The sequence below is a fragment of the Nothobranchius furzeri genome, chromosome 10, assembly GCF_043380555.1.
Source record: "Nothobranchius furzeri strain GRZ-AD chromosome 10, NfurGRZ-RIMD1, whole genome shotgun sequence".
Taxonomy (NCBI): Eukaryota; Metazoa; Chordata; class Actinopteri; order Cyprinodontiformes; family Nothobranchiidae; genus Nothobranchius; species Nothobranchius furzeri.
This window is the reverse complement of record NC_091750.1, coordinates 71,604,762-71,626,952: the sequence shown is the minus strand read 5'-3', so window position 1 is coordinate 71,626,952 and position 22,191 is coordinate 71,604,762. Positions and strand designations below refer to the sequence as shown.

At 46.2% G+C, this 22,191-nt stretch overlaps 1 protein-coding gene across 3 annotated transcripts in view; it reads left to right on the top strand.

Annotated features, from left to right (window-relative positions):
• The window catches only part of sgcd (sarcoglycan, delta (dystrophin-associated glycoprotein)), a 381,774-nt gene extending 362,467 nt beyond the window's left edge, over positions 1-19,307 (top strand). For 2 of the 3 annotated variants that reach the window (XM_054730942.2, XM_015961860.3), the window contains 3 exons: positions 3,082-3,154; positions 13,304-13,427; positions 16,685-19,307. In XM_054730942.2, coding sequence (XP_054586917.1) covers positions 3,082-3,154; positions 13,304-13,427; positions 16,685-16,870 — 383 coding nt within the window. In that variant the 3' untranslated portion in view covers positions 16,871-19,307. Of the gene's footprint in view, positions 1-3,081; positions 3,155-13,303; positions 13,462-16,684 lie in introns of all 3 variants that reach the window. The other variant, XM_070555961.1, reaches the window with a different exon arrangement.
• The last annotated feature ends 2,884 nt before the right edge of the window (positions 19,308-22,191 follow it).

Sequence of the window (22,191 nt, the reverse complement as noted above, 5' to 3'; positions counted from 1 at the left end):
AGTGTTCTTGGGCTTTTTTATTTTTACTTCCTGGCTCTCGTTTCCCTGAACCCAAACGTTTCTTCTCAGTGATCCTCAAAGGTCACTTTCACTATTCCATGCTGCTGGGTGGTAGAGATTTTAGCGATTTGAGCTGTTTTATTGCGTAGGCCACGTTAATGTTCAGCGATAAACCTTTTGCCCCAGCATCCAGTTACAAGCAATCTCAGCGTATCAATAACAAGCTTATTCAATAAAGCAATGAATTTATAGGAAGGTTACTCAGGACACACCCAAAAAATCGTCAGTGAGATAAAAAAATAACAATAGCTGGGTAAGCAGTGGCGACATCTAGTGGTCAAACAGGAACTAGCAAACAAAAACTCTACAGTAGCAGTAGCTTTGGACCTGAGATCTGCCAGTTTGGTAAATGGCCTGCATTTGATATAGCACCTTCTAGAGTCCTGCACCCCCCCTTTACAACACAGCCATTCACCCATTCACACACACATTCACACACACAGTCACACACTGGTGGGGATGAGCTACGATGTAGCCACAGCTGCCCTGGGGCACACTGACAGAGGCGAGGCTGCCGAGCACTGTCACCACTGGTGCCTCCGACCATCACCAGCAGGCAACGTGGGTCAAGTGTCTTGCCCAAGGACACAACGACAGCAACTGACTGAGCTGGGCTCGAACCTGCAACCTTCCGATTACTAGGCGAGCACTTAACTCCTGTGCCACCGTTGTTGTGGTTGTTATGTGTCTATTTTTATTAAGCAGTCTTGTAATGTTTATATCTTGAAACATGCTAAATTAATAAAGTTCTTAATATTTAGTGAGTTTGTCTGGATGGAGGCCGCTTTCTAACAGTCACAACGATGAATAAAATTGTGTGTGTGTGTGTGTGTGTGTGTGTGTGTGTGTGTGTGTGTGTGTGTGTGTGTGTGTGTGTGTGTGTGTGTGTGTGTGTGTGTGTGTGTGTCATCACCACTGAGCTGATGATGTAGAGCGACACAAATGCACAGATTCAAACCTACACACAGGTGTTTGCATTAATCATCAAAGGCATCGTTCATGATCTCACTCACCCCCATCGTGTCGGAGGTGTGACGTGTCGCTGCTCTCTTCAGTATTCATGTGCAGCGTTGATCAGATGAATCCGGGTTTATTCAGCAGAGAGGAACATGAACGGAGTCTAAGTGTTTCTCCAGCGAGGAGAAGCATTACCGTCCGTACAACCGCAGGGTCGATAATCTGCACATGCTGTTGGTCTTAGTGACTCAGTAGCTGGGATAAGACTGACTTGTTATTATTATTTAGTATTTGTATTTATTTGACAGTGAATGTTACAATTAGCCTAGAAATCTAGAATCTAGCCACGCGCTATCGTAGCTTCAGCAGGTCTACCATTGGCCCAAACAATTTTGTGTCTTGCCAATCAGAGCACTGCATCGGTTTGTTGGGCGGGACGATGTGGCGGAGCAGAACAACAAAGATGGCGACGACTCGCTTCACTTATTTTCCCGTACACGTTTCTGTAAGTTGGGGCCTAAGATGTTCTCTACCAACCAGCTGACCTGCTGGTTCATGTCTTGTAGCTCATTTTAATGTTTTTATTGAACTTCTGTGGAACATTCATGACTTTGTACTGATTTATTTTTCTTATCGATTCTGAAGTTAGTTTTTAGATTTGGAGTAAAATGTAAACCGGATTTCAAAGTGACACCCTGCAGGTCTTTAATCGCCTCTGAACACCAAACATGTTGATTTACATCCTGTAGCTACAGGGATAAAAACTAACAGCTGAACTATTTCTGTAGGAAACGATGAGCAGGAGCCGCAGCAGCTCAGATCTGAACAAAGACATTTTACTCCCATGTCCTTTAGAAGGGTTGATCGGTGTTATGAAGCGCTCCCCAAAGGAGCGGGATGCTGAACACCTCAGAGGAAGTCAGCCATTAAACAGCTGTTTAATTAAAAAACACCCAAATCCGTCAACCCCTCCCTGTCACAACCACCTCGGCCCAGATGGTGTCAGTCTGAGACTTTTAGTTGTAGAGTTTGTTCTGACGTTAACGGCGTGTGTTCTTCACGTCTTTAAAGGAAGGCTCCTTCAAAATAAGATAAAACTTTGTGGACAGAAAATGTTTTGGTGAAAGTCTCCTTCTCACTGAGCTGCTTCTAATTCAGATACATTTTTAATCTGAATCAGATTAATTAATCCAGCAGCATCTTAGAAGTACGGAGGACGAAACATCCTCAGGCATCACCCTAGGGTGATCGGGGGTGGGGTCAGCTCAAGGGTCAGAAATGACATGTGTTACGGCCTTTGGGGAGAAAGCTGATGCCAGAGGGAATGAATAGGTTTTGGATTATTATTCCTAAACGTTCACACAGGGTCTTGATTTCCTCATGAGCCGACGGGTCACGAGGTTTTCAGAATTGTGACTGGAACTTTTTTCATTTACGTTTCGGAGAAAGTGCAGAAAACTGGAGTGTTTTATTGACATTTGATGCTTTAGAAGGTTAAAACCTGTCTAACGTGAATAATGTTTCCCTCCTGTCGCTGACCCTCACCTGTAAAACTCACGCTTCGTTACTGAGGCGACACATTCCTGAAGCACAGATGGAGGGATTAGAACTTTGCTGTTCTCCGTAAACTCGACAGAAGGGCGGCGCTAACCCCATCATGGGCCGAAGGTGCGGCCAATCACAGAGGCCTTTCTTGTCCTCCTGCGTGTTGGGCCTCCTCAGCCAAGTCTCGGCTTGTAGAGCAAAGGAGTTCAGTGCCTGTGAGAATATTTCACTTAGCTCAGCAGACAGAGCTCCCGCTCCTCTCAGGTGAAAACCAGGAAGTTCCTCTTTTATTCATCAGCTGTAGTTTGCAGAAAACACAAATGTTGGTGGTTTTCCCTCAAAAACACACAAACCTTTGTGTTTATTGTGCCAGAAGAACATTTCTTCATCTTCAGCCAGGCGGGCTGAGCAGACTGAAGCTGTATGGATCAGCTGAGTCTCAGAGATCATGTCTATTGATCGGCTCGGGGGTGTGGGGTTGTGCAGCATTTTGTTTGACTGTGTGTTCTGCGATTCCAGGAGCCGAAGGAGCGGTGTTCAGCAAATCGGTGGAGACGCCGCATGTCCGGGCCGAGCCGTTCAAAGAGCTACGGTGAGTTCACAGGGATGAGGGTGGATTCTCCAGAGAGCGCAAATCCAGTCCCGACAGCGGGGGAGCTAAATACCAGAGTCGAGGGTTTAGCAGCAGTAGCTGGTGTTGAGATGGTTTCCCATAACTAGAATTTAGAAAATTCATTCATCCAGATGAATACAGAAAGTATCTGTAGCAGGAGCGGCTGCAGGTGGGCCAGTAGGGAAAAGTCCACCCCAGTGTTTACAAAACTCTTAAAGACCAAGTTCACTCGTCTCATCAACACATCTGCAGTGGTCTCAGGTACAAGCCTCCTAACCCTAACCCTCCTGTTTCAGGAACTAGAAATGAGCCGGAGCAGAAAACAGGATTTGTAGTATTTCCAAATATTCTGACATCTCTCCTCTGATTGGCTAAAACCAACACGACTCTACCACTGACTCTGTTTGCTCTGCAGCGTTGATGTTTTATCTCCACAAATAACACAAGCCTGGAGGAGTTCTGCTGTGTGGTGGAGTTGCTAATGCTAACGGTTAGCTTCTACTGGCACAGACATTTTCTGCTGTTTCCTGGACACTAAACCAGCAACAGCCTTCCCCGTCGTGAGCCAAGATGGGTGAGTCCATGAATGTCGGTGACAGTGTGACATAGATCTGTCAGGATTTTCTAAATCTAGAGTTTCACTGTCTGTTTTCTTTCAGAATCTACTGCAGGAGATAGGTGTAGGAGACTATTTTCATGTTCAGGATGTAGGGAAACTAACATGTCGGGTTTCAGCTGAGAGTTTTTCATTTTTAAAGCCTCAAAGCAACACGAGACCAGATAAATCACACATCCTGAAATAAGCAGACCTGACTTGTTTTTGCCTGGTTTGGCTGCTTATTGCTCAGTGACATCACAAACACAGACTTGTGAACATCTTAGGTGTGTTCTTGCTGTGTCGTGGTTCTAAGTCCATGCTGTCGTTCTTTTTAAAACACAGAAACAGTTTTGTTTACCTGTTGTTTGCGCTACGTTTCGTCTGCGGCTGCAGACTTCCTCAGGCTGACGCTGATGGTGGCGTCACTTCCTTCTCCGTTTATCCGCGGGCAGCAGAGGACGTTGTCGCCCTCTGCTGCCTGCTCTCCCCTCTCTGACGATGCAGCCCCATGCGCGGTCCAACGTGTAAACTCCATCGTCCCTGTTCATGGTCCCACATCCACGTCTCCTTATCTCGATAGCTTCTTTTATCCATCTTGTGTATTTTTGTTGTTCGGTGTTTATGATCCGTGTGTTGTCCCAGTCCATTATATGGTTTTCTCCTATGCAGTGATCTGTTACGGCTGACTTCTTTATTGTACTTTCTGCTTCTTCTTTTGCTGCTCTTGTGTGTTTTTGATTTGCCTCTTTCTCGCACTCCTTTCTATGTTCTATTGTTCGTGTGTTGAGTTGGCGTCCGTAGTCCTCGGTTGCCTTCTTCAGCCGTCGACCTCCCGCGAGGTTTGGTTCTGGATCCGGATTCTCCATTTTGAGGTTTGGGATCATCCAGGTTCCTCTATCCCAGGAAGTTCAGAAACAAGGAAACTGGATTCTGTTTTTTAGTTGAAGGGAAGAAAAGTTCCTTGAAGTTCTTGAAGCTGCGCCTCATCTGAGGAACTTTCTCAGCTCAAACAGAAGTATGAAAGAGCTGACAACTCCGTCAAAGCGATCGAGTTCACACATCGCTTCCCTCTGCTTCCCGAAGGTTTTCCAGATCTTTCATGTCCAGGTCTACATGTGAGGAGACCACATTCCTGAAGGTGTGGATTGCTGTGAAAGTTCTGCTTGTACTGGAGAGTTGAAACCTCAGACCTCCTCCTCTGCTCAGGCCTACTTGTTCTTCTTTACTTCATGACCTCTCCTGACCTCAGAGGGAAGTGGAGCTCTGGCTCGGGTTAGGTTACCTCTTACATAAAGATCTTGATCAGATTCAGCTGCTGATGGGATGTCTCTGGGTCTTTTGTTTGTTTTTTTTGGATCTGAAGTTCCTCCAGATGTTCTAAGATCTTCAGATCCTCCTGTCCATGTCGGATCACCATGTTGTCTTTGTCTTTGTCCAGCTAGTCTGAAAAAAGCGTTGCAGCAACACTGAACCCCTCACGACTTCAACCACAAACTAGAAGAATTTAAAAGTTAAGATGGAGGACAGAAGAGAGCCAGACAGGTGTGAGAAGAAGCTGAAAGCAGAGAGAATAATCCCAAACAAGATAAAAGTCTCTAACAGTCCACGACACAAAGGACACGATGACAAATATCTAATAATAGTTTTTGTTGGATGAGCAGACGATCCTTCACTGCTGCTTTTCTGTGAATCATCATTTAAATAATAGAGGGGAGAAAGAAAAGTCCCGTTAGGAAAGTTCAGATGATTTCCCAACGCTCCAAATCCCCCGTCACATCAGTGTCTTCATAATGTGACAGTTTGTGGCGGTGAGTGTTTTCCTGCTTTTGTCTCCTTCCCGTTTGTTCCTGTTTGGTGCCGTGGAGCCAGGAGAAGATGAAAAATGGCCAAAACTATCCAATTCTGTCAGAAAAGACGCGCCGGCTCATTGGAGCGCGGCTAAAATCTAATCTCACTCTAATCGCTCCAAACCTCTTGGCAGGTAGCAATCCAGCATTCACATCCTATTTGAGAATAACGTCATGACACACACTAGCTGCTAAACACACACACACACCTGCAGCCGCCGGACGTGTCCTCGCATCGGGTGTCTCTAAAAGCATCATGGTTAACTTTGGTGCTGTGATTTGATTTGTATCCAGATATGTTAATAAATCAGGAGCAGTCGGGAGCAGGAGAAGAACTTTTGTTGAAATAAGGCGACTCGGGAATTAAATTTCTCATCAAAGTTCACTCTGATGTCTGGTGTGGACCAGCAGGCTCCAGTCTGTGGTTCTGGAGCCCCACGCGGCCCTTTATCCCCCAGGTGTGGCTCAGCCTGACTTAACTCAGCTGATGTTCTGTTACAAGTGAGAAACGGGTCTGGTGGGTGCCCTCACCCTCTCGCGCCACGACCACGGACACAGCACAGAACCTTCTGCTCAGTCTCTGGCTGTTTGTCCGACTCTGCACCGGGAACGGCTGAACACGGACACTAATGTGGGTCAGCTGTACAACCTGATTCATGTAAGACCAGAAGCCAGTCACGTGCCTTTGTTTACAGGCTGCTAGCTCCATTCCTTACCTGTGTGTGTGACTTAGAAACCTGCAGTCTGCCATACGAACACTGAGACATTCACCAGATGTACGGAAACACAAGTCCGGTGTATTCATATCAGTGCTGCCAACTGTTTTTGACTGAAAGTAGCTGAAATTCCCCCCAAAAGTAGCTAGATGTCGCCAGATGATGTCACGTGCTAATTTACATATTGATGACGTCATCACGCCACATTGGCGTTCATTTTCCCCACAGCATCTTAAAGATAGATTTATAGGACTAAAAAGGGAGTAAAAAAACGTTGTGTTAAAGTTATTAATTAGTATGATTAAAATGGCCCAAATTGCTTTGATATGTACAATAAATTCCAAAAGTATCAATAAAGTGACATTAAGACAGATATGGTGTGGTGATCCAAACAGTTCTGTTGTAGGATATAACTCAGACCTCCTGCTCTCCTCATTCTCACAGACATTTTCCTAAAAAGCTGTTTTTTTACTCCTCTGTTGTGTTTTCTCTCCATCGTGATAATAACGGCGCTCCGAGCAAAAGGGAGCGGGTGTCTCATGGTATAACCATCCCTGTGTCTCTGAAGGAACTTCAGATGAGCCACAGAGCTGCGTGTGTAAACGGGACGGTAGTTGAAACTCCCGATGACTTTATTTGCCAAATGCAGGAAAAGCCAAAGTGTCTGACGGCTGCAGAACCAGAGATGGCAGGTTGACGCCTGCGCCGTCTCTAGTGGAAGGTGAGCCTGCAGCAGCAGCAGACGTAAATCGGCGGTCTCCAGCTCTGCAGCTGTACCTTTGTCTTCAGCGAATCGGCCCAGCCGAAAATGGTTTATGATTGGTCAGTCCTCGTGCACATGTGCAGATTATCGTTCTCTTTCCTTACTCCCGGAAGAACGGCTCAGAGTGCAAATGGCTTGTTGCTAATCTGTGGGGAATATCTACAAGAAAGTTCTACAGAAAGTAGCAACAGGTCCTGAGAAATGTCGCTAGGTTTGTCGCTAGGCGCTTTTTGGAAAAAAGAAAAAAAAGTCGTTGAGGGGGTCGAAAAGTCGTTAGGAACAGCGACAAAGTCGCTGAGTTGGCAACACTGATTCATATTTGGGGGAACGGAGTGAAAACTAAATGACAAGTTGCTAAAAGAATTAAACTAATAATGAAAGCATTTGAACAAGTCAGTCTCACCTTAAATGTCCTGGAGAAGCCAGTTTGGTTCCTTGGAGTCGACAGGTCCCTTAATATGGAAGTGGACAGGGTCTTAACTGTGAGGCTGACGTCTCCATGGATACAGCTTTAACGCAGTGAAGGTGAATAAAAACTACAGGTACGTGGCTGTTTGTGTATTTGTGACTGAACATCTGTCACTAAAGGACTCTGTAGAACCCCGACAAGGTTAAACGTGGGAATCTGTCCTCCGGCGTGAGAAGGCCGGTCTGCAGAAAGGATTCTGATGTTTCAGAAGAACGACCCGACCTCCGTTTAAAACCATAGATTAAACAAACGTGGCCTAAAGGTCGCCGCTTTCTCCACAACCCTTTTCATCTCTAAGGTCCTTTCTCTTCCTGCTCGTTGACTTCACCGCCCCGGTATTCACCGAGTCGCTTTGATCTCTTCTTCCACCTTCATCTCTTCATCCCTCACTTTGTTCTGGTCTTCTGTCTTTCATCCCTCTCCTCAGCCCCCGACCCTCAGCAGCTTCAGAAGGACAAAAAATAAAAAATAACACAGAAAGTAATGGATTCGTGCGACGAGGTCAAAGCCACGAGGGGGGGGTGCGTCCTGATCTGGATGTTTGGTAACTCTGGAAAGGAATGGAGACATGTACAGTCCCAACGCTTTATCTTCTCCGTTTGCTGCAGCTGCTCCTTTCATTGTCCTCTCTTGTTTAGCTGAGGGAGGGTTAGGGCTTAGGCCGGGTCTTAAAGATCATTCCTGTCACCCTCACAGCTGCTCGTGGAGTACGACGACTGTCCATGCAGATGTTCTCAGGTGGCACTTTATTCAACATGTCCCCCATTATTAGTGACTATCGGGGTCACAAGGGGACCTGTTCCCTCGCCGTTCCCACACGCAAATAAAATCTCTCCAGCGTGTCCTAGCTTGACTCGCGTCCAAAGCTCCTCCCCCTCCAGGAGGCTCTCTGAACCACGTCAGCTGGTTTCTCTTGATGTGGACGAGCGTCAGTTCTAGTCTGAGTCCCACCCAGATGTTGGAGCTCCTGGCCTCATCTCTGAGGCTGAGCCTGGCCACCCTACCAAAAGCTTAGGTGAGGGTTAAAATACAGGTTGACCAGTAAACCTCCAGTTCAGCACCTTCTTTACTACAGAAGAGTAGTTTATTGTCCACATGTTGCTTTGATCCATCCCACATTACACCAAGAGACCCCGGGATGCTTTAAATCCCCTCCAACCAGGCAGGAACAGTTCATGTTACTGTTTGATGCCACCTTTAGAATCACATCATCGGCAAAAGGCAGCGATGAGACTTGAAGTTCCTCAATGAGACCTTTAAGAGCCCTCCAAGAAGACCAAACACAGAATCGGAGACAAGGAGTCCAACCTGCTCTGCGCTGAGGTTATGGACCAGGGACTGGAAACCTAAAGAGACTCAGGGTGTTTCTCAATGCCAAGGAACCTTGCCTTGATGTCTTGGCCCCGCCCCGGTTGCCTAGGAGATACGTCATCGGGAGCCGCCAAGACGCGTTCCAATGTTCATGTTCTACCGAGGCGTTTGTTCTCCGTTTGTTAGCCGTTTAGCTAGCTGAGCAAGGATACACGGGAGGTGTCTTGTAGCCTAGCCTTGGCCAAAAATTACCCAGAATGCACCGCAGTATTTTCAAAAGGACGGCAAATTAGAAGCCGGCAGCAACTTCGGGGACAATTTTCAAGTTTAAAAGTAAGTCAGTTCATTTTAAATGTTTATTTTAGATCCAAATAAGTTCTCTATGGTTGGTTAGTTGCTTAGTAGTTGCAGCTTCGGTGGCTAGCGGGCACTAACTCACTTATACTTTTAATTAATAAACATATACACAATTTAAACAGTAAAAGCCGTGTTATATATTTATATTTACACTAATATGTATAAAATATAACGTTCTCTCCCGCATAGGCGTCATTTTAACCGGGGACGCCGGGGACATGTCCCCGGCAAAATTTGTGATTGGCAGCTGTGTCCCCCCCACTTTCAAAAACACCTGCTGATGAGGAGTTTTGTTTTACCAGCTCAGATCTTATACCAGGGGTCGGCAACCTGTTCCCATCAAAGAGCTATTATTACCCATTTCCCACGGTAATTTTGGACGGACCTTAATAAGCAGTGACTTAAGTGAAGCAGGCAGGTCGCGCTAGAAAATTTCGTTTAAAAAGACATCATAAATGTGTTCCCCCGTCCTTTTTACTTATAAAATATGAAGTTAAAACTCACAATTTAATTTTCATTCATTTGTCATTAATATGTAGTCTACACCCGTGCGTTAAGTGGACCGTCTTCCAGTAAACGCAAAGCATCCAGTCCACCTCTCCAAATGCGTAAAATGTGCATCAGCCGCTAGTTAGGCGCGTCGCGCGCACCATCAGCTGATCAGCCCAGACAAGAGCAGAGCAAATAAAGAATAGAGGATAATTGTGTCTGGATGTGGATGGAGATTACGTTTTACAGCAGCCTGATCATCATCTAAATACGTAAACCATCACCTGGCTTCTAGTCCACGCTGTCAGCATTATTTTAGTGTGTGTGTGTGTGTGTGTGTGTGTGTGTGTGTGTGTGTGTGTGTGTGTGTGTCTGTGTGTGTCTGTGTGTGTCTGTGTGTGTGTGTGTGTGTGTGTGTGTGTGTGTGTGTGTGTGTGTGTGTGTGTGTGTGTCTGTGTGTGTGTGTGTGTGTGTGTGCGTGCGTGTGAGTGTGTGTGAGTGTGTGTGAGAGTGTGTGTGTGTGTGTGTGTGTGTGTGTGTGTGTGTGTGTGTGTGTGCGTGCGTGTGTGCGTGTGTGTGTGTGTGTGAGTGTGTGTGAGAGTGTGTGTGTGTGTGTGTGTGTGTGTGTGTGTGTTTTCCACTTCAAACACTGGTCTAACCAACCAGACCAGCATGTCCAGTAACATATTAATGTTACAATTAAACAGTTTCACTTCATGTAGGCTAGGAACGTTTCACCTGCCGTGGCCCGACTGCTTCTGCTCCACATAAACTTTGTGCGTAATCAAATGTCTCTACGCTTCATGCGTCTCCATATTAGAGACGGGAACAAGCGCTGTTCAGCCAAAGTTTCATAATTTCATAAAACGAACATTTTTCCAAGTGACATCCCTCAGAGAGACCGGGTTTCCAGACTGTTTCAGTGGGAGGAAATCATATCGCATGCGCCGGTTCTGCGCTGCGCTGCGAACCCCAGATCTTCAGCTCACTGTCCACCGTGGGCGCTCCTAGCCACGCTGAACACAGTGTCCAGTATAAAGCTCTGATGTTCTGATGGGAATATTTTACCTCCGCGATGTGCGTTAATGATTAAAATGTCAGCTCATCCATGCGCATCCGTGTGCGTCGGGGTAATTCTTTCAAACCAAGCAACATCCTTGAGTTTATCCATCAAAATAAACAGTCAAATGAAACGAGGGCCCGGGTGCGTTTTGATCCCCAGACTCCCGGGTGAGAGTCATACGCTCTAACCAGTCAGCCAAAGGGACAACCCCTTGGCCAAGTAGCCAGGGCGCATTATCTATCGGGACACTGTGACAGGACACTCACACTGCCACACCTGATTATGAAACTTTGGCTGAATAGTGCTTGTTCCTGTCTCCAATGTGGCGACGCATCCAGGAACCTGTCTGAGGAGAAGCCCAGAATCTGACATCCTTCATCTCATAAAGTGCCCATATGATTACGCACAAGCGTGACGCGTCAACCCGGTCTCACAGTAAGCCCGGGTTGGACCTGTTCAGGTTTACGCAGACAATCTTTACATTTAGAATTGGCATACAGATGTAAAATTAATGCAGTAAAATATAAAGCTTTTTATTTAAATATCCATTCATTATTTTACAAGCACAGATGGATGGAAGAGCCGCATGCGGCTCCAGAGCCGCGGATTGCCGACCCCTGTGCTAGCCTGCTTTATTGTCCCCAGCAATTTTTAAACCCCACTCAAGTGTATGGTTATTGTCCCCAGCAACTCTGAAAACAAACTGACGCCCTTGCTCTCCCGTGTCACGTGACGTTACGTGACTGCCGTGGAAGCTGCGGTCACGTGATGCAAGTCTGTTCCATTTAACTGTTTTTTTTTAAATTTTGACCAAGGAAGGACCGTGTCCTCGCAAGACATCGCCTCGCAAGGCCAGGCGCCTTGACATTGAGAAACACCCTGAGACATCATGTGCTCCACCATACCGACCACTTTCTCTTGGTCCAGAAGATACGACCACAGGAACATCCCTGACTTTAAATGTTAGCTGCTACGAAGGCGCCGGAGGTTTTGGTTGTCAAAATGCTGATTTTCACACAAGTAACACATCAGCTGTCTGTGAATTATATAACGAGGCTTTAGCTGCTTGTTGGGCGTCACCAGAGTATGGAGATGTTTCAGGACAAGAACATTTCAGGATGGAGCACGGGGAGTTACAGTATTAGCCCGTGATCCTGGTTGTAGATATGAAGCAGGAAAGAGCAGATATGAAAGAATGAAGTGAAGAAGAAAAACCAGACAGAGAGAGAAGAAGATGAAACTTTATTGATCTCTGGGAGGAAATGAGGTTGTGGCGTCGTACATGAGGAAAGCGGTGTGGAAATGAAGGTGTAGAGCCATGGGATCGGCAGATGAACAGAAAGATGATCCAAACATGAAGCTGCATTTTTGTCTGATACTGAAAAGAGACGGTTTGAATCAGAGGTCAGAAAGAGAAAGCCTGAGAGAGACTTGGTAGTTGAACTCCCACAGGAGAAACCTGAAAGAAGAGAGAGGAGAGGAAATCCTTCCTTCCCAAAGAGCCGGAATTCCTGTGAACTCCTCCGATTCCTGAACCCACGAGGCGTGGGAGTTTAAAACATCATCCTGGGATTCCTGGGTACAGTTAGGAGTTTAGACACCTGCTCTAGTTTCAACCTGCAGAAGTTTCCACATCCAGGAAAACCTTTTCTTCACCTTCCCAGCAAATCCAGATCATCACCATCACGCCTCTAAAAGGGAAAAGGCCCAGGAATGTTTTCATACAAACACTGTAAAAAACTTACAAAACACAGAAAATTCATCATTACGTTTTTGCACGTTTGAGTCCGGATTTTTAAAAGAAACTCACCAAATTTTACTGGATGATGATTTTTTTTTTTTTTTTTTTGTCAGTCCGAGTCAAGATGGCCGCCCTAGCAATAATTAAGTCATCCAGTTCCAAAACTTGATGTTGATGTCAATAAGATGATGAGTTCAGGAGCAAATGGGAGATCACAGCTTCCAAATTCAAACCAGATCAGCGATGAGCTTTAATAGAGCGGTTTTACTTGAACCGTCTAATTAACGCGTCTGAAGTGCTGCTTAACCATGAGAGGTTAAGAAAAGAAGATTAAAGATTTCATTTGGAAATTTGCCCGCCATTTTCCACTGCTGTTCAGGTGTCAGATCCACTCGGGGTGAAATCCGTCTGCAGCCCAAATGGACCCGTTTAAGTTTTAAAATGCAGAGTCGGGCCTCAGCTCAGCTGCGGCCCTTTGGGCTAAAGGTCGACTTTGTTTGTTTGCTGATTACAGTTTCTGATGCACCTTTGGTTTGTTCTGGTTTCTTCTGCTCGTGGGTTTTGTGAGTCTGAAGCTGCTTCATGTTGTTTTCCTTAGAATTCCTCCTCAAAATAAACATGATGCCTGTTCACAGAGGCGGGATTCTTCTTCTAAAACTGTTAGATTCATTTCACTCTGCCATGATTTCATAAAACGTCTCTACGAAGCAGGTTTGAAGCCATCCTGAGCTGCTGGATCACTAACTCAGAGGTGTTTTGGGATTCCTCTTCCAGGCTGGAGTCTCCAACCCGCTCTCTGCTGATGGAGGCCCCTAAAGGAATCCAGATCCTGGCCGAAGCCGGAGACATCCACGCCATCTGCAGGAACGAGCTGCGACTGGAGTCCAAAGACGGACAGGTCTGTCAGCGGCTGAGTTCTGAAACTTCATGATGTGAGCAGAAATAATGTCAGACGCCCAGAACGTAATCAGAGTTCAATTCAAACATCAAATAAACCTTTAAAGCAATGAGCTGTAAAAGAACCACATTGATGAACAGGAAGAAAACCTCAAAAAGAAGCGAGTCTGTTGAAGAGAGACCCCCAACACACACACTCACACACACACACACACACACACACACACACACACTCTCTCTCCCTGTACCAAGCAAAGCGCTCCTGTTGTCCGCTGGCTGATGAGGTTCTGACTAAATTAGGTTTTTTTTCTGTCCAAACTTATTTTTAGCAACAACAATCCAAACAATGTTGAGCTCCCTGAGCCGACGCGGCCGACATTAGGAACGCTGCTGGCAATTCCCGCTCGCTGGCCGTCCACCAGGATCACACAAAAGCAGGAGAGCTTGAAGCAGAAGTTGATCTGACTGTTCCTCCGCAACCCTTTGGCTCTGGCGTGGAGCCTTTCGTGCACTGATGGCTTTGTGCTTTCTCCATTGTTTGGAGCCCCCCCAGGTTCTCCGTCCTCGTTGCGACTTTCACATGTTTGTCTCCAGTTTTCACTCATCCACCCACTTCCTGCCGCTTCATCCCCGCTCTTTTGTGTTTTATTCTCCTAAAACACTCCGACCGACCCCATTTGTTCCTCGCCTTCCTCACGGCCGGCCGTGCCGATGAAGGGATTTTCCTCCGTGGGTTTTTACCGAGCGTCTCGTGCCAGTTCCGGTACAACCACCAGCGGAGGAATAGGGAGAAGATGTGTCTCAAAAGTTTCCCACAAACAAACCAGGGACGCACGTCAAGACGAGGCGCTGATGTGAGACGGGCGGACGGTCTGTGTGTGTGTGGGGGGGGGGGGGGGGGATGAAGGTGCCCTTGAATCTGGTTTAGGCCCATTAAAATCCAGCTGAGCGCTCTCTGAAGCCACGCCTCCGCTGCCGCTCCTCGCTGCTTTCACGGCTGTGTGGTCAGAGATGAAATGTGAAGCTGACTGTGGGCAGTGCTCGTAATTAGAGCTGCGCTCTCACACTCCATTAGTGCTGCAAATGTCCATTTGTCAACCCTCTGTCTTACACAGAAGACTCCCTCTCCACGTCCTCGGGCGCTGCCACTGCAATTACTGAAAGGTTCTGGCTGTTAGACGCGGACGGAGCTCTCGGGCCGACGCTCTAGCTGTCAGACGTGCTCGAGGCTGCTCATTAGCCAATAAGGGGGCACACCAGCACGTCGGCTCGGAGCATGCCGCTGTCTGGACAGACTGGAACAGCGACGGGTTTCCTGTTTTTCTCAATAATTTGCACGTTTAAGGGTTTTGTTTCTGACTCGGTTCTGGTCAGAGTTAACGTGCAGACTGGTGAGGCCCAGTGGTCCACCAGCGTTTAGTCTTCAAACCCACCTTTAGGTGTCACTAATGAGGCGGTTTGGTTCCTGGAGATGACCTCAGCAGCTGACAACAGGAAGGCATGACACCTGATGGTGTGATGGAACCAGGATGTCATCAGACGTGTGTGAAACTGTTGCAGCGAGCCCAGAAGGCCAAGAGTGTGACCAGCTCATTGGTCAGCACCTTATCTGGCCTCCTATTGGCTGGGGGACTCAGGGCAGGATCGCCTTCCTTCAGCCCGTGAGAGCACGTTTTAGGAGCACAGAGGGGAGGAGCTGAAACTCCAGAGAGGAACGATTCAAGAGCAAATGAATCATGTTTGAACAGGAGAAGGGACTTTCTGAGTGTGAGCAGAATTTAGAGAGAGAGGGAGCAGTTAATGCTCTCAGATCCACAAAATATGATCTGGATTAAAAGCTGGTTGGTAATCCCAGACTTTATTTTAAATGTAAGTTACACGGAGCTCCCAGAGAGCCTGAAGAGCTCCTGAGCCGGGGGAACGGGAGCACCAACATGTCCCTCCGCTCAGCCTGACGTAAATGTGGCATCGATCCTCGTTCAGAAGCTGCTGCTGAACTGCAGGTCCATCCTAATCCAACCCAGGTCCGTTTCTCTCTTGGTTCAGTTGCTTTTAGAAGTTGTGAACACAGGAATCACACCTGTGCAGAACCAAAAAACCGCTGGAGGAGGTGGTCCTGGTTCAATTATGACGTGTATGCCGCTAGTGTGAGCCAAACCCCTCCTGTGGCTGGTTAGTGTCACCTCCTGGGATGCAGGAGGACACCAACATCAGCAGCAGCCGAGTAGCTCCTAGCTGAACGTGAGTCCGGTACCTGACTGGTGTTTGTGCCACATTTATTAGCTCTGACTAGTTCAGGTAGACCATCGGCAGACTGAACGCACCTGGTTGCTGTTTCATCTCTGCGTTCCTCCTGGAGGTCCTTTTGCCCTTTTTTGTCTAAAACTGACAGAGGATGCTTAATAGTCTCTGAGGCAGGAGGCGAACGCTTAACAAGGTTAATGTTTCAGCTTTTAACACCTAATCTAAACCTCCTCTTCTCCGTGTGACCTTTGACCCACATAATCCCGGAGAGTCCGGTCCGACCGCCCCTCCTGGAGAAAGATTAGTTCAGCAGCAGCTGTCTGAGGAAGTCAGCTGAGACGGTTCCAGGTCATTTGTTGGCGATGCCTCCCAGAGGCTCCCGGTAATAGCTCCTTTAGCGTTTTTATGAGCAGAGCTCTCCTCGCTGTGGCCGGTAAAACACCGGTAGGCACAGGCCCCGGGAGGCCACCGAGGGGGAGGAGATGAAGGAGAGATTGGATTTGTGCAGCAGATGTTCGGTACGGAGGAGAGGGAGTGATCTTTGGTTCTCATCACTAAGGAGATAAAAGAAGTAAATCTTCGAGTGGCCCGGCTTATTCTTTTGATATTTTCCAGCTCAGAAAAACGTCATTTTAGAACGATGCTTAATAAAAGCTGAATAAACGCCTCTGAGCACATCTGTTGTTGTTTATGTGGTCATCTAGATGTTCTCGTGAGGGTTACGTGCCCGCTCTGCGCTGTTGAGCTGTTGAGTGCAAATGTTTATAGAACAGAAACGGTTTCTACGGAAGCCCAAGTGTCCCAGTGAGAACTTTTAAAGGTGTGATGTTTCAGGAGCGTCGACAGCGTCAGGCAGAAGCAGTAAGAGACAGATGTTCTGACTTCTACAAACTAAAAACAGCAACATGTTAATATTTCATTTTAATAAATGGTTTTTGGATAATTATGAGCAAAAGTCCGACTTTAAATCCAGTCTGCCCCGTTTTCTGTCCCCCCCCCACCCCCCCACCACAGATTTCTCTGGACGCTCAGAGGATCCGTCTGATGGGGCTGCCTGTAGGGGTGGCCTCCCCCAGCTCCTCGTCCTCAGGGACCAGGCCGAACGTCTACGAGGTTTGCGTCTGCCCCAACGGGAGGCTCTTCCTGTCCCAGGCCGGCACCGGCTCCACCTGCCAGATGAACGACAGCGTCTGCCTCTAGGACTCATTTGTAACCAGAAATTGGAAATCCTAAAAGATCAAATGAATTTAAGAAGAGAGACGGGCAGAATGGACAGATGTGCCGCTCAGACGGTCTCGCGGAGCCGAGAGACAAGCTAGCAACCACAAACACTCCGACACCAATAGGCTCAGCCCGGTTCTGAAGCCAGAGGGGAGGACGGGTTGAACTCCGGGCTGCCGATAGGTGCAATCACGTATTTTCCCTCCTCACTGCTACGAGACTCGTAAAGATGCAGGTTTTAACGGCTTTTTAACAGAACTGAACCTTTAGCTTCTTCATATTGAGAAAAAAACTTGACAGACTGCTGTAAACCGTGTTGGTGTTTGTTCTCGATCTGCTTGACCCTGACACACACACACACACACACACACACACACACACACACACACACACACACAGTAGCTTTCTACACTCTCAAACACACTCCCGGCAGACGTGGAGGAAAACCTCCAGAGATTTACTGTAATAGACAATGATCTGTTCCCGTTTTTCCTCGAGCACTTCAGTACCAGAACCGCCGGGGCGGTCGCCGATGACAACGGGCCTCCCAGCTTTTATGTCCTCGTCGCTCTTATAGCTTCTCACATCTCAGACGATCTGATTTTTGACTCAACAAATCCCTGAAGAGCGAATCTAATCAGCTGAATCAAATTGTTTTGTTAGACATACTCTGAAGTTCTGACCTGGCTGCAGCTACCTGTGTGATAGCGAAGGTTCTGACTACGGGCTGCTCTCCGGTGACTTACGATCCTTGAAAATCCAGTTTACTCTAATGTTTGAACCGTAATTGAAATTGGTCGCAGAGCCATTACATTTATTACCCAGAGACCAGCAAGTGACGTTTGTTTTAATCACACGATCAAGCGGTTGCTGACAGAAGGCTTGAACCTTTACCTTGAAAGTGCTTGAATCTGAGAAAGAAAAAAGTTAAAAACCTCGGATGTTTATCCAGATCTCTGAATGAGAAGTGACACATCTTCAGAGAACGCCGCTAGCTAGCATAGCCGCTAATTTCTGCTGCTAATAAACATCAGGTTCTTCGTAAACACCTGAGTGATGCTGAGTTTATGACTTTAAAGAGCAAGTCACCCCCTACCAGACTCTTACTCAACTCCCACTTCCTGTTTGAAAAATGCAACAAATGCTGTTGCCTAGCAGACGGAGAGGGCGGAGCCACTAACAAATACACACACACACAGACTCACAACGACATTGTGACATCATATGGTGCCAGCTAAAGTTCTATGGTACCTCTTAGCCAATAGCGATGGCAGATTTAAATTCTAATGCAGTGCAGAGTTTTTACCTGACAACGGCACAACGCTGACAGTTTTAGGCAGAAAATTGAAGTTTTAACTAAAATGCACTAAAGTGCAAAACTATTGACTACACGTGTCTGCAGCACGATTAGACACGCGTTTATGTAGTTTATCAGAAAAAAAAGTTGATTTGGGGTGACTTGCTCTTTAATGGTTTCTAAAATAAAAACCACTTAGAAGTCTGGCCTTTCTCTTTCAAACTAGTAGTTAGGTCATCGATCTTGCCTGAACAAAACCGTTTCTCCAAACTGAGGTCCTTCATGGAGCCATTTACGGCAGGTAAAGTTGTGGATTAAATCTTGTTATGGCTTTTTTCCTTGTAACTAAAGTACAAAAGCACCAGAGCTTTGTGAAGCTATTCATATTGTTCTGGTAAAAACGCTGATGCCCACACACACACACACACACCCTTCCCCCACGACCCACTGGGCGGGTGATGGTCCGCACACCAACATCTGGAGTGGGCGGAATCAGATTAGAAACAACTTTAAATGAAAACAGAAGCTTGAGGCTGACTGAAGGTCGGCGGGGTCGCCCTACGCGGTTCTGGCTCTGAGCAAGTTTTTAAAGGTAAAATAATAAAGTGGGCCGCTCTGTTGAAAGAGGGGAACTGTGCCTTACGTCGATGCACTTGTGGCAAGAAGAAGCACACGAGACAGACTTTCTTTGGCATCTGATTTTTGTTTGGTTTCGTCCGACTCACAACGTTTTCCCCTGTGTGTGAATGCAAAGACCTTCGGCCACATCTGACTGTTAAAGGGCGTTTCTTTTATTTATCGTTCTGTGTGTTGGTTTGGTTTGTTGTTTAAATGTGTGTTGATGTGGAAAAAGCAGTTTCAAACCACAGAATGTCACTCCACATGTTTGTGTCCCCGTTTACGCGTAAACGTGAGTCTAGGACACACCGGGGAGGTTTTGCTCGTTGGAACTTCCACCTGAAGATCGTTTGAACGTTGAGGTTTGACAGACTGAAAGGCTTAAGCTACGTCGGGTTTTCCTTCTGAAGACGTCCTCTACATGAGGACCAGCTGCCCGTCGCAGGGAAATGCATCGAGTGGCTTTTCACAACAAAAGGAATAAACGGTTTTTGAGTTGAAGCACTTCTGAGCTTATTTTGCTCCGATTGTGTAAACTGTTGTAATTCTCTTTTCAGAGAGAGAGCACGCACTGGAGTTCAGCTCTACTGCTGACAAGCTCACGCACAGGTGAGGTTTCTCTCCAGCTAGTCGGGTCTCCAGGTTGGTGGTGGTTTTATTTACCAGGAGAATCTGGGTGGGTCACGTTCGGCGCCTGAAGACAGCACGAGCAGCTGCAGCTGACAGGATTAATCCAGTTAGTTTTAGCGGACCAACTCAAACAAGCACGCTGATCCGTTAAGACCCGGTTCGATCCTTCCCTTCAGACATTCCTGCTGAGTGCAGCGCGTGCCCAGAAGCACACCAGGACCTCTCCAACCATTAATCCCGGATGTTCCACATGTTAGGTCGTCTTGGTCCGACATGGAAGCAGAAGGAGCCGGTTGAATCAGAAAGTGAGGTTTACTCTGAAGTAGCATTTGGTCTCGAGGGGTTTTCGGACATTTCCAGTGTGACCGGGGAGTGTTGGTGTGTTCCGACACCACACACTGCCTATGAACCGGGCTGAATGAGGCTGAGGACTGGTTATACTGGGAGCCAGTCTGAGGAGCTGGGAACTGGAAAACAAAGAAATCAGCGTCTGTGTACGAATACGTAAACCTGTAACCGAGAACCAGGTTCTGTGTTCTGCTGAGCATCAGTGAAACCGCACCATGTAAGAAAAAATCAACATACCTAAAACTGGTTCTGAAATCAAAAGTTTCTGAACTTTATTATTTATTTTAAAAAATATCCCTTTCACCAACATGGAGAAGGCGGAGCCTAAAAAATGACAAGAAACAGGCAACAGGGGATGCATCAGTTTCTGTAACATTACACTACTTAGTTGTGTCTGCAGCCGGAGGACCTGCCCTCCAGGTGTGTGGGAGCAGAGAGAGGACAGGTAGGACTGCACCTGGACGCGTTTGTGGTGTTCAGATAAACCACAAAGTCACCTGGACACAATAATAAATCATAATTTTAGAGAACAAAGCAAAATATCAAAAGTGTTTCAAGAAGACTGAAATATTGCAACCTTGGGTTCATTCATCAGCTGTAGGAATAAGAATGGAAAAAAACTTCATTCCGTTTTTCCTGATCCTGACCAAACGTATTTGGTTACTTGGGAAAAGTTTCCCTTTGGGTTTATTTAAAATCCCAAAACATCCAGAAACCGTTTCATGGGACTCGTGATGGCAATCCAAGCCCGTTAACGCATTCACTGCCAGCCGTTTCCTGGTCGCTAACGGCCTTCGCTGCCAGCGTTTCTCACCGTTTTTACTGTTTTTTTTAAGAGTCACAGAACGTTCCGTGCTAGCATGATGTCGATGCCAAAACAAGCAAAACAAAGAGGAGACTCACCTCTTACATCAGGAAGAATCCACGTGTTTCGAGCGTTATCCGTTCTTTCATAATCCGTTGTCGAATTGTGATCGGCAGACGCTTTTCCAGTTCGCTTCTCACTTTTTTTACAGGAACGACCCAAAACGATCTCCAAACACATGGATGTTCTGCTTCCTGATCATGTGACATGTGACGTATGCGGATGAAGATCGGCTTCAAGGCTGAGATGTTTGTTCTCTCAGCGCGGGGGCTCGTTCTGATGCTCAAACAGTAAAAAAAAAATGCAAATGACGACTTTAGTCGTCATTGGCAGTGAATGAGTTAACTGCAAGGTCACTAGGATGGTTTAGTCCCTTTGGCTCATGAAACATGCACTACAAATATTACTAAAGTTAAGTAAATATTTAAAGATATGAGAAAAGTGAAATATTATATTCCAGCATTACTTTTTTATGATCATTACTCTTGTTGGTAACACTTCCTTTTACTGTCCCCTAATTACTAAGTACTTACACGGTAATTACATAGTAAGTTAAAGTATATTATTGTGTAGTGAAAGTGTATAATTGTAATAAAGTGTCATTAATAAGTGAAGCAGTATATACTGGGAATGATTAAGAAAAACAAAAACAAGAATTGAACCTGAGTTACATGGTAATAACTGTTTAAGAACTCAGAAATAATATTACACTTTAACTTGCTATGTAATTACCATGTAAGTACTTAATAATTAGGGGACTGTAAACCCATACGTTTGTGTTTTATTGTGCCAAATGAAAAATAGCTAAATAATCTGGTGATTGTTTTCTCTTGTTGAAGTTTAAGAGTTTCTAATTAATTAGATGAACAAACAATTGAACATTTCTGCTGTATTGGTTCTTCTGGTCATTTAGATGATGAAAATCACGCATTCTCATTTTTCTCCATCCTGTCTGCATGTTCGCGTCAGTGAGTCATGATGAGGAAACTAAAAATGAATCCTGCAGAGAAACGTGACAGATTGATTTTACAGCATTTAGGGACAGGGGAGATTAGACACTCAGGTCGGTACGAATGAATAAATAACCAAAGGTCGTGAATATATTAGGGTCAGAGTTCAAGCTGAGGCAGCTCAGTTTTCTGCCTGAAGGAAGGTGGCTGAATGGCGGCTGTTGTTTAGTTCATAGTTAGAGAAACACGACATCATGTTCTTTTATAAATATAGAAAAAAGATTGATAAAGACGGATAAATGAAAGCAGCTGTTGGGTATCTTTTACACAGCATCCCTCCGTCTCACCTGACCTGGTTATTGGAAGACTATCACAGACATTTACCCGTAGCATCAACCTCTTTGTTGGATTTACTTTTAAAAAGATGCAAAGACGAGGCGCAGACGGCTGTAAATAATGTACACATTTCTGTGCCGGTGCGCTGCTCGGCTCATGAAAGAGAAGCGCTGCGCTTTTGGAAAACTACTAACCTTTTGATGCTCATCACTTCCTGTTTTTACGCCAAAAAGGTAAAAAAGGGTATTTACTGACT